We start from the raw sequence: 15,362 nt of genomic DNA on the forward strand, positions 1-15,362 counted from the left end.
TACATAAATTCTCTTTTGCTGATGTTAACTATTCCCAATGGCTTCCCTGACTGCTATGTTCCTGTAATGGACGCACACGTGAGTTTCATGCATCATCATACGTGGAAAACACATTAAGAAAATAAATCTGCCTTTGAAGTTCTATTAAGAGACATGTAGAAGTTGATTCAACCAGTCACGAAAGATGTGAAGTATTTAATGTATGTATTCTGAATAGTGCCTAGCATGACAGAAGATACACAGTCAGTTTAGGCAGTGTACAACAACAAAAAGGAGGTGGAAAATAATTTAAGAGTAAATTCTATGCCAAAATACCACAGAAAAATTGCTTTGCAGACATGTTGCAAACTGCACTGAAACCTATGGAAGCAAATCTGAACTATGGCTGGTTCTGTCTCTACCACCTCTCTAATGACCAAGTTCTAACAACTCCACAGTCCAACAGTAATCCTGCCAAAAAGAAAGCTGTGCCTAAAACCAGCTAGTTTGGTACTGCTTTTTTTGGAGAAGGTAGTCTTAATTTACTGATGATGCACCTTCTGCTGCACTCAAAGGGATTTGAGGCAAAGGTAAGAAAAGGGGGGAAAAATTTTGTAAAATCTGAAAGAAGCTGAAGTTTTAGTAAATGACTATGCTGCAGCATTGTCAATTCTGAACAAGTTTGTATGTTTACATCCTCTTGTAAAATGCAACAAAAGGTCACTTCAATAAACACTCATACAGAAAAATCAAATTACTACCAGAACTCAACATAAAAATACAGGTATTTAATGAAGCACAGGTGAAATATCTCACATTATCAATTTTTAATAAAATTTACATAATGTTTTGTTATACAGTTTTTTTGAACTCTGTATTTTGTAAAGTATTGATCTTATGTATTGCTGAATAAAACTACTCAACTACAATCCCTGTGAGAGGAAAGAATAACCCACTACCAATCTACATCATCAGAAGTGGTGTCAGCAGATGTCAGAATGATGAATGCAACTACAGGTCAACTTAGATTCCATAAGAATCTGATTTATTTCCTTTTACAACTAAATCCTCAGTTGTAACAAGCACTCAGAACTATATTACTTTAAAATGTACTCTATGGATGTATTATTTCTCATCTGCTTAGTATTTCCTTCATAGCTTGAGACCAAAAACCATTCCAATGAGATCCTCGGTAGTACATCAAGTGTGGTGACAGACCTCTTAAACAAAACCAGAAGAAAGCTGGCTCAGGGTGTAAGGCTAGTTACTGTAATGAATTTTTAAACCAGAATTTGTATTACAATTTCTCACAGGAGGATCTAAAAAACTCTAGTAGTCTGTTTTGTCTCTTTCTTTATGAAACTTATGGCATAAACAGAAGAAATTTTACTGTAAACATCCAGCAAATCCATCCAATCAATGTCTGTTACTTATTGCTTATTAAGCAAGCTACTAACTTTAAATAAAGTATCAGAAACATTAGCTCCTTCCGCCCTCTTCCTCAGTTTCCTTGTAATCCTTTTGAATAGCAGGAGGTTTTTTTTGAGAAAGCACAAAACTGTACACATGCTCTCATACAAATGTCACAACTGTGGAAAGAAGAAGAGAAAAGGAACGCCCTTTTACCACTGGTAAGGCTTTCTTACCAGCCCAAATAAACAGTAATGTGTAATTTCAGGTCAAATCAGATGAGCAAATTGATCATAAAAAACCTGCAGCACTTATTCAAGCCACTCAATCCAAATATAGACCTTAAATACACTGCTTATAAATTATAAACTCTTGAGATTTTTGGTTAAGTGCATTTTCCCAGATATGTTTGTGTCTACAAGTACACTTCTCTTTATTTAAATTATATGTGGTATGGGTAACGTATCTGTTCAGTTCCTACAATAATGGACTGATTTTCTGGTTAAAAAAACAGGTCATAAATTTAATTAATTTGGTAAAGTTTTCAATGAGTGCTACTTATATAAGGTGCCAGTACAATTTACATACACTTCTCAAAAAGAAATACATGGCAGTAATGTACAATACATGTGAAGAGATCTGTTCACCAATGCAATTCTGTAACTGATTAACACCTGTGTTAGAACTGATAAGAGGTGAGACTTTCAAAAAGGCAAAAGAGATTTTCAGAAAACACTGATTTTCATTTCACATTGTCTAGTTCAACAAGAAAACAACTGGGAAGAAGTAAATGACATTTGCTGATGACTCGAAAAGATCAATAATAATAGTATTAGGAAGAGCTGAAGGCAGGTTGTAGATTCTGGAGTACAAAATGTAATGAAAAAAAAGATTAGCGGGGAAAAAAACAACTATACTTCCCTCAGTGAACACATTTATATTGTGAAAAAGGAAAAAAAAACCCCAAGAAAGTAGGATTGACTGCATTAACACTCAGCTGCAACAGAAATAATACATTTGCTTGTTAGATTAAGGATTACATTATCTTGCCTGAAAAGTTTCACCTTCTCACTTTTAGGCCACTTAAGGCATAAAGGGAAAGACGTATTTCTTTGTAACAGGTTTCTATTATAAGCAGGCATACGTATCTATTCCTGTGGTATCCCACTAGGTTCAAGACAATTTTATATAAACACTGAATTTATCACATACTGTCTTTTGCAAAACTACTCTGAATCAAGACCATGTACTCTATTATATTTCACTTGGTACTGAATTTAACAGGGCAATATGTCAAGGAAGTATTTAAAACAAATAACATATCTTGTAATTAAAATGTTTAGTTAAGAGCATAGGAGAATGGATTTTGCTCTCTACTTCATCCTTCTGATTTCTACAGTAATGTCCTCTTACACAGTAAAACTATGCCAGCTAAGCTTAGATAATTTCCACAAAAGGCAATACCCTACAATTACAGCTATATATTGAAATTTTATTTTTAAGTTGAACAGCTCTTATTCTAGCTTGTTATTTTACAGTTGACCTCTGCTGCTCCTCTTTAGGGGTTTCACAATAATATACAAAAAATTTATAATGGAAAATGGTTTAATTTTAAGACAATTTTCTTAGCAATCACTTTTAAATACACTGGAGTTTTCATTTTCAAAGAATGCGATGTTTGATTGTCATTTCACATGAATTAATCTCATTAGTATATATGTATATATATGTATTATCAGCATACAAAAGGCTAAACTAAAAAGTAAAAAAAGGCCTGCTGAAAGGAAACTGGATACACTGAAAGCATGGGAACAGAAGAAATAAAGAGCAAGATCAGGTAGAATTTTCTAAGACCACAGATTTAAATTTCAATTTCGTTATGAACAGCTGCACATTTTCATAACATTCAAAACATAAACATCACCTCATGTCAATCAAATTTGATCTGCAGCCCTCACCTGCAGCCCTTTTGAAGCACAGAAGAGTATTCCAATGACCAGCTATTTTAACTTAGAATCTGCCTGTTGCAAACCAGTATTCAGAAATGCTTTCTGATCTGCCTTCTACAGCTTGTTAACAAATCTTAAATGCCAAAAAGCAACTGAAGCTCAGATTATCAATTACTGAAAAGATAAAGCAGGATCTTCTAACAACAAAAAAACCCCAAACCAAAACAGAAGAAAGAATTCTTTCCTTCACTGGGTAAAAGAGAAATATACAAAATCGAGTTTCTGAAAAATATTCAGGTTTTTACATATACATACAGAGATGTATATGCTTGCTTTTATATGCACCAGCATACTTCTACCAACAGTGTATTAGTATCATCTACAGGATTTTTAGAAGGGATAAAGTAGTGAACTTCAAATCCTAGCTTCACTGACTAGAAATTAAAAGTACACTTAAAAATCCCACTTCAACAGACTAGATTCCAAGTTTTTGTTTATTACCTTCAAGCCAGAGAGGATGAAGATGACATAGGAGACTAAATGTTTGTACACATTTAAATGGTTGTACCATTTCAATTTATTTAATTGAAAATTTTATCTGAAATTACATGCTTGCATATCCTTCACAATTTAACTGCACATAATCTAAGAACAGAAACTCTGAATCATGATCTGGTTTTAAAAAGTTTCAAAAATACTTTTTCAAGTAATTTAGAGTTATTTGCATTGGAGAAAGGCAAACATAATAAAAAGAGAATGCAGGAAAACTCTACAAGAATTGCTCTGCAGCAAAGAGATCACCCTAAATCTTACCTAGCAGTAACTGTAATAAGGCAGCCTTTAGAAATTTGTTGCTCATAGTAGTAAGAATGCTATGTAAAGCTGGCACTGTCTACAATGAGACTATGTAGCCTTGTGATACAATACAATTAAGTATTTTAGCAGTACTCTACCTCCTTAGATTATACATACATTTCTTAATTAAAATATCAGTATAATTTCAGAAAAAATTCTATTTGCATGTCTGAATAGCTGAATAACCAACTGGAACCACAACTTTTGAATGGTATTTATTTAAGCTGTATTAGCTGATTTTACAGGTAGACAGTAGCTCTGAAGCAACAGAACAGTTCCACTAGAGGTTTTAATATGTTTTTTACTGCCAACATGAGCTTGAATGAAGAATTTTCCTGAGCAACTGCCAAGACTGCATCAGTCTTACATGGGGAGTGTTAACTTCAGGCAGTATTTGTGGTAACACATGAGAAAAAAACCAGCACCACATGTAGCAATGAAGTGGAATATTTTTCTTCTGTTTTCCTGCAAAATTTATTAATAAAGAGGAACACTCTAAGATATAATTTCTTTAGTCTGTGCATTTCTTCACTTATCTTTGTGATAGGTAGAGAAACTAAAGGAAGTCATCAATGTAAAAACAGTCATTTATTTTAAATCTTTTTTCCCCACAACACTTCATATTCTGCCACAATTATCCCACTAACTAAATCTGATGAAGGTGAAAAAAATGATGATTTATAGCATCATCAGACCCATTAAATTTTAAAAAGGGGAGCTTCAGCCAGCCTGCCTCACATAGACAAGTAGAAGAGAAAAAGAAAGGAAGACAGTAAACTCAAAATGGCCAAACATCACTGTAGAGGCATCACATAAAACAGATAATTTCTCCAATCCAAGTCTGTCCTTACTTATGGCATAGGCTGACATTCAGAAACAGGACCAGGCTTTAGGTAGACCTTACAACTGTATTTAGTCATCAGCACTATACACAGTTGAGATGCCTGTAAAATGTCTTTTGTGGATATTAGAGAAATACTTTGGATAAGTGTTTTCATAGCTAGCACAGTTTCCCTGTATCAATGGACATAAAACAAGTCTCTCACCACAAATTGTGCTATTTTATAAGCTTACAAAATGTAGTAACAATTATTACAGTTCACCTTAGACATCAGTGCTGAAAACTTGTTAACAACATGGGTTAGTGACATTTCTAGACCATGTATGGTATGATTCCTTTAGAACGACTGAATTTCGAAACAGAATAAAAGAAACAAATTAAGACCAGTGCTTGAGTAACTAAGGATACATTAGAAATGAAATCTCACACTATTTTCTTCTATAATTTTTTTTCAGATATTTCTGATAAAAATTGTAAACACAGTGGATGTTAGTAACATCACAGAAGTATCACTAGTGAAAAATGCTAAAGCAGCTGTGATATCTAGAATCACAGTTTTATATATAGAGAAAAAAATACACTGTATATATATTATTTATGTTATTTTTTCCAACTATCACTATCCATCAAGAAGTGCCATCCTATTGCAGTACACGCTAGTGTCTACCTAGTCCCAGCACGGACAAACTTTTAAAAACCTTGTGCTGGTACTGAAACCAGAGCTCAAGGGAAGGAATACACTATGAAGTATGTTTCTAGAACACATGCAACTAGATATTTAATGCCATATTCCTTATTTAGGACCTTCCCACCCAATTATTTCATATAGAGGAGTACAGATGATGCTGCATCATCACAAGGAGAATGAAAAGGGGAAAAGGAACTCCACCCCATGTTACATAAGCTTCTGGTCAGGGGAGCAGAAGTTCAATTTTTACTTACACATTGCTTATTTTCTTCCCCCTCTGCAATACAAAATAAATTATTCATGAGTTTTGTAGCTTTAAAAGACTGATTTCAGTAGCATTAACTTTTCTGGAACTTACTGCTCTATTAACCAGAAACAAGACCAAATTACCTCATAAAAGAATGAAATAGCATTTTAATGTTCCATTTTAATTGTTGGCTCTCACAGGCTCAGAAACACATAGGCATTACCAATGCAAAGGTAAGGCCTTACCTGTCTCAGGTTAGGCAAGCTATCATATGAGAGTTTATTATGTATCACAAGGAACACAGACACAAATGGTATGAATAGAAGTGGGTCAGACTGCATAAATATAAAATTAAAACCTCTTAAACAAATTCCTGAAATCCATCTGTCATGGAGAATAGATGACAAAAATTCAGCCTCATATATCCCACACAGTACAATGAAGATGTGCAAGAAGCAATCTGAAATAGGGTTCTTGCCCTACCTATTATGAAGGAAAATAATTATATGTAAAAATATGACTTTATAGTTTCTTTACGCAGATGAATTTAAAATAAATAAATCTGTAAGTAAGGAATTTTAAGATTTTGCTAGAAAATGAGAACAGTTTGTTCTCTGCTTCTTATCAATCAGGAATGATCTATGAGTACCTTAGCCAATCCCACTGGCCAACACAAGGATCCTGGCAGAATCAACATCCTGAGAGGCTGCACTCCTATGGGCAATGGAAATGACTGAACAAAGAGCCCACAGAAGCCAGGAGAGGAAGATTCCAGAAGAACTAGATCTTACAGCCTTACATGATAAAGACAACAATAATGGGATCAATGCATACCATGGCTGCAAATTCCATACAAAATATGAAGAGGAAATGGAGATTAGCAGCACTGCTGAAAACAGCTTTAGGTGAGATTCAGAGGAAATTAAGAGGACTATGTTGGCCATGTTAAATTAAATTAATGGAAAAGCATCTTTCACTTTTCATACAATTACTTGTAACTTAAATTCTTTGAGACAGACTTCTCAGAGATTAATGGATGAAGGGCTGTTCTCCCTGCTGTAAGTTTTGAACTCTCTCTACTTCACACATAAAACCCAGAAAACTTCCTAATGTACTACATTTTTTATTATGACTATTTAGAATAAAAAGAAATATGCAAAATATTATCTGTATTACAATTAATGGGTACATTATTTATATCTATACTCTCACTTCTTAAATTGGCTTTTAAGTGCTTAGTCCATTTATATACCATGAATCAAAATTAAAATGTTGAAATTAAGCCCTTTTCTTTTATGCTTATTACACCGCAAAATGATACACAAAATTGCCAAAAAGCAGTGGATTGTATATTCATACTAATATACTTCAACCAAAATATAGGAATGATTTATCTGTATTTTATTATTTAAATTAGCTGGTTAACAAGGTATGTATACTAAATTTCTTTATCCATAATCCAGCATAGCATAATTTAACACTAGACAAAAAAATAACTGTTTGTGTTCTTCCACATCCCTGCAAATGGCATTTCTCTCTCCTCAAAACTATGTACAGAATGTTGGATAGCTGGTCCCACATCATAATCATGTTGGATGTATATGAGATATCTACAACTAGCAGGTCAGCTCCATCCAACCTTGATCCTATTTTCCTTACAAATGATCAGACTATGATCCCAGTTGGTATGTTCAACTGTTAAAAATTAACTGAAGCATATAATTATGGAACAGACTATCTTCCTTAAGCTCTTCTTTTTTTACCATCAATATCCTCCTAACTTGTATGAAATAGCCACAGTGGTTGAGTGATTGCTCCAGGATCCAAAGCCCAGTCCCAGGACAGGTGACTGATTTCAAGGCCTGGCCAGACTGTCCTGAACTGCTGCCCTCTGTATCACCTGTGGCACGAGCATTCAAGTGCCTCCAATACTGACATGACCTGCAAGGATTTTTCTTAGACAAAATAGTTTATTATTAATATTGAAAAAGATGTGGAGACATACATATGGCCTGCAGAACACTACTATTGCTGTAGCATCATATGAATACCAGCCCTAAGATCCAAAAAGCTGTCCAACCTGATGACCAAGACCTCTTTCACTCTTCCAAATGACACAGTTCTTTCCCAGTGGATTGCCTGTGATTACCCGAAGGACAATGGAGTTGAACATAAGAGGGAGTTGCTCTAGGCAGTACACATTGGTCTTGCAGGGCTGCAACTAATCTTTTGTATCACTAAACAAAGTGATCTGCACAAAATCATGAACTCTGTGACACCAACTTCCCTTCCTCAGCAACCTTAAAATCTCCTCTCTTTCTAGGTTACCCCATCAGGGCTACCAGCATCTCATGTAAACTGGACTGCAATTTTTCAGAGCGGAACTGCCTGTAACAACTGCTTCTTACAAATGTTTTGTTACACACTGTGGTTCAAATACAAAAGCCAAAGAACATTAAGAACACTCAACAGTGTACTTGCATCAGAGAATTATTCTTTTCTAAATAACAGATTTAGAAAAAATAAAATTTCAAAATAGCCTGAACAAGAGCAAAATTGCTCTTAAAAATAGCAATTTTTCAAACCCAGACTTCTGGAGAACTAGAATATCCTGAGCAATGGAACTATGTGGTTAATCTATGAGCTATTTGGAGCAGTGGGAAGTAGTGCATTTGTAACTTGAGACAAACTGCTTAAAAAGAATTGAAGCTGGTGTCATTTTTGTTCTCTTCAATAATGAGATACATAGTAAATCTCTGGTTTTTACTTACTTTCAATTATTTAGCAAATAATACTACCTTTAACCATGTTTCAATAAAGGAGTAATATTAACTTAGTTCTAAATTTAGGGTTTTTTTCTTTTAATCCTAGAAACCAGAAAATAACACCTGCAGTAGCATATGGGCATGCAAATGTTAAAAACAGCATAGTGATACTATCTGGATGAACTGAAGAGGAAAAAGCTCATAGAGTCTATTTCCACAAACTCTCTCATCATCTTTCAAGCCTATTTTTGGGTAAAATGAACTATATGAACTATTCAAGTTTGGTAGTTTTTAATTTCAGAATCATAGAACTAAAATATTACATTTATTTGTAAAAACACTCCTCTGCAGCAGCATCATGAAATACACTGCCTACCTGTTGTTACTTTTTATCACTACCTCCATAATGTGAACAATACTTAATGTAATAATCAATCATGTTCTTCTGGGAAAAAAACAACAAACCAAAACCAACATAATTCAAAGCTATCCAATGCTTTACGCTTAAAACCCCCCTGAATCCAACCAATATTTTAGAATGAATGATAAAAATGGAAAAAATAAAAGCATTTCATAAATCAAGTGTTTTACCTTTACGTCCAGGGTATACATTAGGGTAATATTCATAATAAAGATCAGGCTGGTCTAAATTTCCAAATGGTTCAAATTCCATTTCTGCATTTTGGAACAGATTCAGTTTTACCAGCAGTGCTAGTCTCACAAACCACAGCTAAAAATTAATACATAAGAAAAAGGGAAAGACAAGGTCTGTTACTAGCTTCAATTAAGAGCCACATCCAGTACAATTTCAACTTTTCCTGATAAAAGCTGAGTTTCCCTGTTACTGAAAAGAATCAGGATTCATATTTACCTGCTCTTTTACACAGTACTTTTCATCAAATCATTAAAACAAAACTCAGAGGACCAATGCTTAATTGTTTGTAAAGGTACTAAGATTTCAAAGACGAAGCTTAAAAACTAGTCTGCTTCAAAATTAGAACATCTCTCTTTGAAATGAGTTAGCATGTACAAATTATCAATCTGTTTTTTTAACTGCTTTTCCAACTTTATGGTATTCTTAAAATCTTTTGGGGAAACTCCATAAGCTTTATAATCACTAGGGTCAAAAACCTGAGTTCATATCTGGTCACATCTGAATCACTTGCAATATTTTATTAATTTGGATTCTTATCTTTTAAGCAACATTAAATTCATTTCTAACATGTGGAACCTTACTATAACGTTCACAATCTAGATAGTCCCATGAACCCTAGCAGATTGAGTCTTTCAAAACAGCAAAACATATTCCATTTTACTAAAAACCTTTAAAAACATAGAATTGAGATTCAATTTTCCTTAAAAATACTAAACTTTTTTTAAATTAATGCCTACTTTACATAAGCAAACAGAAAAAGATGATTTGCTAAAATAGCTAAATAACCACAGTTTCTATGTTACAATTAGAAAAAGGAGTTTGATCGTGTTAAAAAAAAAGCTGCTATGAATATTGTGACAAGGGCATACCTTTAAACATACCTGTAAAGAATCTGTTGTATGGCTAGCAGGTAGTCCACTTTTTTTATAGCCTTGACCATGTGCAGCTAGAAGTCGCCCACACAAGTCAACTGCTGCCCTCCAGTTTTTACTACTCTGGGAAGAAGAAAAGAGAAAGTAGCAAAATAAATGAAGTCCCTTAAATGCACAACTGCTTACTTTGCCTGAAGCAGCAACATGTACCCATCAGTAATAACAACAAGGTCAGGAGAGCTGGCCAGTGATAAGTAGAATGTCATTTGTCAAAGCAGCACGTCTAATTAGGCAAAAAGGGAAATCAAGTATTAATATAACCAAATCACTAAAACAAAAGAATATATAATATGGAATTCTAAACTTAAAGCTATATCATGTTTGATTATATAAACGAATATACTATAATATTCACAAATGTGTTTTCTCCTAAAAAAAGGACAAAAAAATTGTCAGCCATATATTATCAATAATATCCAAGTTACTTTACAGTCATAAAATATTCAATGCCTATTCGTATCTTAGTGACTTCAGTATCTCAGATTATAACCCCTAGTACAGTCCACTTAATGCAAATAAACTTGTAGCATTGTCCAGGATACAAAATTCCTATTAATCAAAAACAAAGAACAAGGAAGAACACAATCCATAAATATAAATAAATATAGAACGACTGTTTCACCTATAAAACATAAACATCTGAATTTCCACCCCATGACTAATTTCAAAATACTCTTTTTTTTATTAATAGAAAAAAACATTCCTAATTAGGCAAATCAAAATCTCACACTGTTAATCAGTTTTTCAACAGAAATATCCCAATAATGTTTCCTTGCATAGTCTGATGCAGCAAACCAAAAACTTAAAACACAGATTTACAAGTTTTAAGCCATCACACTTTTCTATTATACAGAGGAGTTTTTAAAAGAGACATATATCCAGCAGGTCATTCTAACATAAATATAAATTATTCCTTAAAGTAATATTTTTTCCAAATGGTTTCTTAATACATAAAATAATATAACTGTAAAACAAAATAATCATGTTGTTTGATGAAATGTAAAAGAATAAAATACATTTATATTGATGCTTGCAAAGTTCAGATACTAATCTTGAATTGGTATTTTATTAATTTCTCTCCAATGTTTTAGAAAATGTATCGATACAGCAAACAGTTACATTGAAAAACCAGTAGTAACAACTGAAGTGTCTTCCTACCTTCTGCCCTACATTTTGCAGCTACCCAGGCTGCAAACAGGCCACTACAGAGATCACCATTCACCATCCACCTCGCCTCTCCTTTCTGCATTGTCAAATGCCAGTTAGTAAGTTGAGTTCCACTGGAAATGCAAAAGCTGGCTGACAGCAAGACCATGAAACAGCATGGCAGACTTTGAGCCACCTACGTTCTTATGGAAGAGCAGGAATTGGTAATGCATTACAACATCCTTCAACATCAACAGTATCAACTTAGAAAAGCAGAAAGATACTGCACATACTGAATTAATTCCTGTTCTGGAGACAAACTGATTCTTACTATCATTACAACAGGAGCAAACACAGACTCAAACTGTTCAACTTTTTCTTCCCAAATGACAGTTAGGATCAAAAAATAATAATGGATCATTTATGACCATCTTAGCTGCTACAGTCTTTTAAATTTTATTTCAGGCATGGACAAAAAATACTTTATTGAACAAGATAGCCAAGAGAAGCAAGTCTGACAATTATTGTGAAAACAGCTGTTGCTGGAAAATGAAACATATTATTTGCAATGATTTCAAAATTAGACCTGCCTGCTGGTCATGGAGCATAATTCTCTCTGGAAGCTTACTAGAAGGCTGCTGCCAGGACAACTTGATTTGGCATTAACTGGACACATTATTGGCTCAGGCAAATTGTACCAGACTTAAGAGTTACCAGTCCACCAGAAATCTTTATCCATTTCAAACATCCCTCAAAACCCTGCAGGTCATTTTCATGCTTCCTATGGTCTACAATCATACAGTTCTAAAAATCCAGGTCCCTTATACCGGAATTTTGTTTCTAAGGCCTAAGTAGAGACTCAAAGTAAATATGGACACTATAGCTTCAGATACAGCATAAAAAATACTGAGGAACATTCTCAACAACAAAAATAATTATTCTGTGATGATCAGGATATGGTTGTCTAGCTGTAATTGTGTGAAAACACACATTTCTCTGAGAAAAAAATACTGTCAACCTAATATTATTACTAAATAGTTCACTAACACAGGAGAAGCCTGAAAGAAGAGAACTTCCCTCCATACGATGCTATTACCATCTTTCCACTCCCCTCAAAATATATGGAGCTGTATGTCTTTTAATGAAAGCCACCATATTCCATGATTTCTGTACTTTCTAAATACTATTAGACTAGATGTTTATCTAGTGAAAGGATTTTTTAAAATCTATACACATCAGAAAAAATTAAAACTCCAAACCATCTCAGTACCAACTGCTGTGCACATGTCAAAGCTAGGCCAAGCAGATCAGCTACACAACAGACAATGCATCACTCCTTGCAGAACGTCTCTGTTCTTCAAAAAAACCCAGAAATCCTGGGGGAGGTTTACATACAGACAGGGAAACTGCATAGTAAAACAGATTTCAAATGCAATTCTTCTGTCAAGCAAAGACAGGCACACAGACTGGAAATCTACAGAAAATGTGTTCAATGATGAAAAGGGAACTCCTCTGATACACAAAGACAATCTATAACATTATTCAATCTCTCAGGAAAACCACTGAAATTTTAACTGAGAAAGAGTCATATCCTACTACAGAAATGCAACCTCTTCACAAAAGCACACATTTAGTTTGTGCTACTCCCACCTTCTCTCAAATCAGCTATAAAAATGTAGGAAACTGCTCACTGATTTAGAAACAAAAGAACAATCCCCTCCCCTATTTTTAAGGATAATTTATAACTTATTAAAGTGAATATGTATGTTATACCACTGTATCCAAGTTGGTTATATTTGAAAATATATGTAAAAGCACAACATTATTCCTGTGCAAAAGTAACAGTATATGACTTTTTAAAAATAGACTCAAAGGGAGTCATTAACTCTACATGTAACACCATTAAAGTGATTAAAATGTCCTCCTCCACTAGCTATGACATGCTTCTCCCCTGTAAATTACATTGGTAGAGCACTTACACATCAGTTAAGAAAATGTAGCCAGTAACCCTTTCTTGGTCTAGCAGCTTGAAGAAATTATTCCATATTTTGAGGAAACATGTATTTATAGTGGCAAGATACATTAGTCTTTTTTAAAGTATGATAACTAAGAAAGACTGACTCTGGCTGCAGGCACCTTACAACTGAAAACATCAGAAGGGCCTGATAAGCAAGATTGTGCTATTTGTTCAAATCAGAGTAAAAAAATTAGTCTAAAATATGGAATAACAAGAACTAACATAATTGTAGCTTGTATCTTGTATTTTCTGCTGTAAAACAAAGCAACAGGGTGACGAGAAGATCTTGATTTCATTTATTTGCTCTAGATGTAAATGCTTGTTCCTATGCCAGATTGATAAAAACTTTTAGAAATTGAAAGCACAGATCTTCTGTTTTCAGTCAAAAAATAGAAAATCTTATCCAGTATAGATACAAAACTCTACTCACAAGTTATTACAGAATTATTGTGCAGAACTATTCCAGGCCCATATCTCTTTAGAGCCCTAAAGCTGTAAAACTAATTCACCTATACCACCTCTGCACTGTTTTGCTACCAGTAGAGCATTTCCAATTCACTGCTGCCCGTCCCATAGAAGAAACTGAAAATGTGAAAACACTGCTATTCAATAAATCATCTTTGGCTTACTGGCAAAAATCTCATTCAAATCATCTAGAGACCAAATTGATGCGGAACAATTTTGTTAGCGAAGTTTAACCACTTGAGTTCAGGTCCTGATGAAAAACTATTTGTCTTAGATATGATGCTACTGTTGATGACCTCATCAGAAAAGGTGCACCTTTGGAAGTTCAGCGTACAAACTTTGTGATAAATATTGTTTTCTGAGAATTAATTGTACTTGAGGAAGCTTTTGCAGACTGAGCTATGATCCTCCCAAAAGGACATCAGTCTCCAACACTCTTTGCTGCAAGCACTAATTGCATCTTACCCACTGAAGTGCTTTTACTTAACTGTTTTTTACTGGAACTTTTTATAGGAATGTGAGGAATACTACTCGAGAAAGCACCCTAGAACTTTTGTGGTCCTGGTTAAAAAAGGTGGTATCTTCCTTTGTAGATGTAACCTAGGAGGTGGTACTGTCAATATGTAAGGACCGCATCACTAAACAGGCATCATCAGATGATTTACAATATCAGAACAATAGAAAAGGTAAAACACAAGGCAAGTAGTGTAATTTACAATGTAATGTGCTGAGTTCTGAGCAGTGATAACAAAATGACATTAGCTTCAACTGAAAGAGAGTCTGAGCAGAGATCTGAGGATGATTATGAAGGCATCCACGATGAGATGGCTAGAGAAGGGTTTTTCTTTCCTTTAGAAAGAAAATCTGAGAAGTTGAAATGCCACAGCTGTCTATTCACACAAAGTAGCAGGGGAGAAAAAGCAAATAATAAGGAAAAAAAAAAGACTTAAAATGCAGGATAAGACTAAAACACTAATTATTGTAAACAACTTTAGCTTTGATTAGAAAAAAAGATTTTGAGGGAGGACTGATTAGAATGCCTTTGATTAACAACCAAATGAATGAATGTCTGGAATAGCCTTTGACAGTAGCAGCACTATATCTGCATTTATTAAAACAGCTAAATTAACTAATAGAATTAATCATACAGTAGAATAGAGAACCTTCAGAATTGCAGCTGAAGACATGTAGTTTGAAGATCTGGTATACTGGTGAGCATATTTTTCCATCCACGCAGGATCAAAACAGTAACCAGATTCTAAGGAAGCAGTTTCCTTTGAAGCAGAAAGGTTTAGAATACTGTTCTTAATTTTTTCCTTTTTTTTATTTTTTTCCCATAATACAATGGAGTTTGCCCAAGATCATCTGAGAATTCTATTCAAACAAATTTCTTTATAACAGGACTAAACATTC

General features: G+C 34.1%; 1 protein-coding gene and 1 long non-coding RNA gene across 2 annotated transcripts in view; both read right to left on the bottom strand.

Moving 5' to 3' along the window:
• The window catches only part of LOC147654646 (uncharacterized), an 837,032-nt gene that overhangs the window by 686,174 nt on the left and 135,496 nt on the right, over positions 1–15,362 (bottom strand). The gene's annotated exons all lie outside the window — the stretch shown is intronic.
• TRAPPC12 (trafficking protein particle complex subunit 12) overlaps positions 1–15,362 on the bottom strand; it is a 50,424-nt gene that overhangs the window by 27,553 nt on the left and 7,509 nt on the right. The window contains exons 4-5 of the mRNA XM_086875931.1: positions 10,271–10,384; positions 9,326–9,464 (exon numbers count right to left, since the gene is read on the bottom strand). Coding sequence (XP_086732057.1) covers positions 9,326–9,464; positions 10,271–10,384 — 253 coding nt within the window. The remainder of the gene's footprint in view (positions 1–9,325; positions 9,465–10,270; positions 10,385–15,362) is intronic.

This window comes from Cyanistes caeruleus, chromosome 2, assembly GCF_971803275.1.
Source record: "Cyanistes caeruleus chromosome 2, bCyaCae1.hap1.1, whole genome shotgun sequence".
Taxonomy (NCBI): Eukaryota; Metazoa; Chordata; class Aves; order Passeriformes; family Paridae; genus Cyanistes; species Cyanistes caeruleus.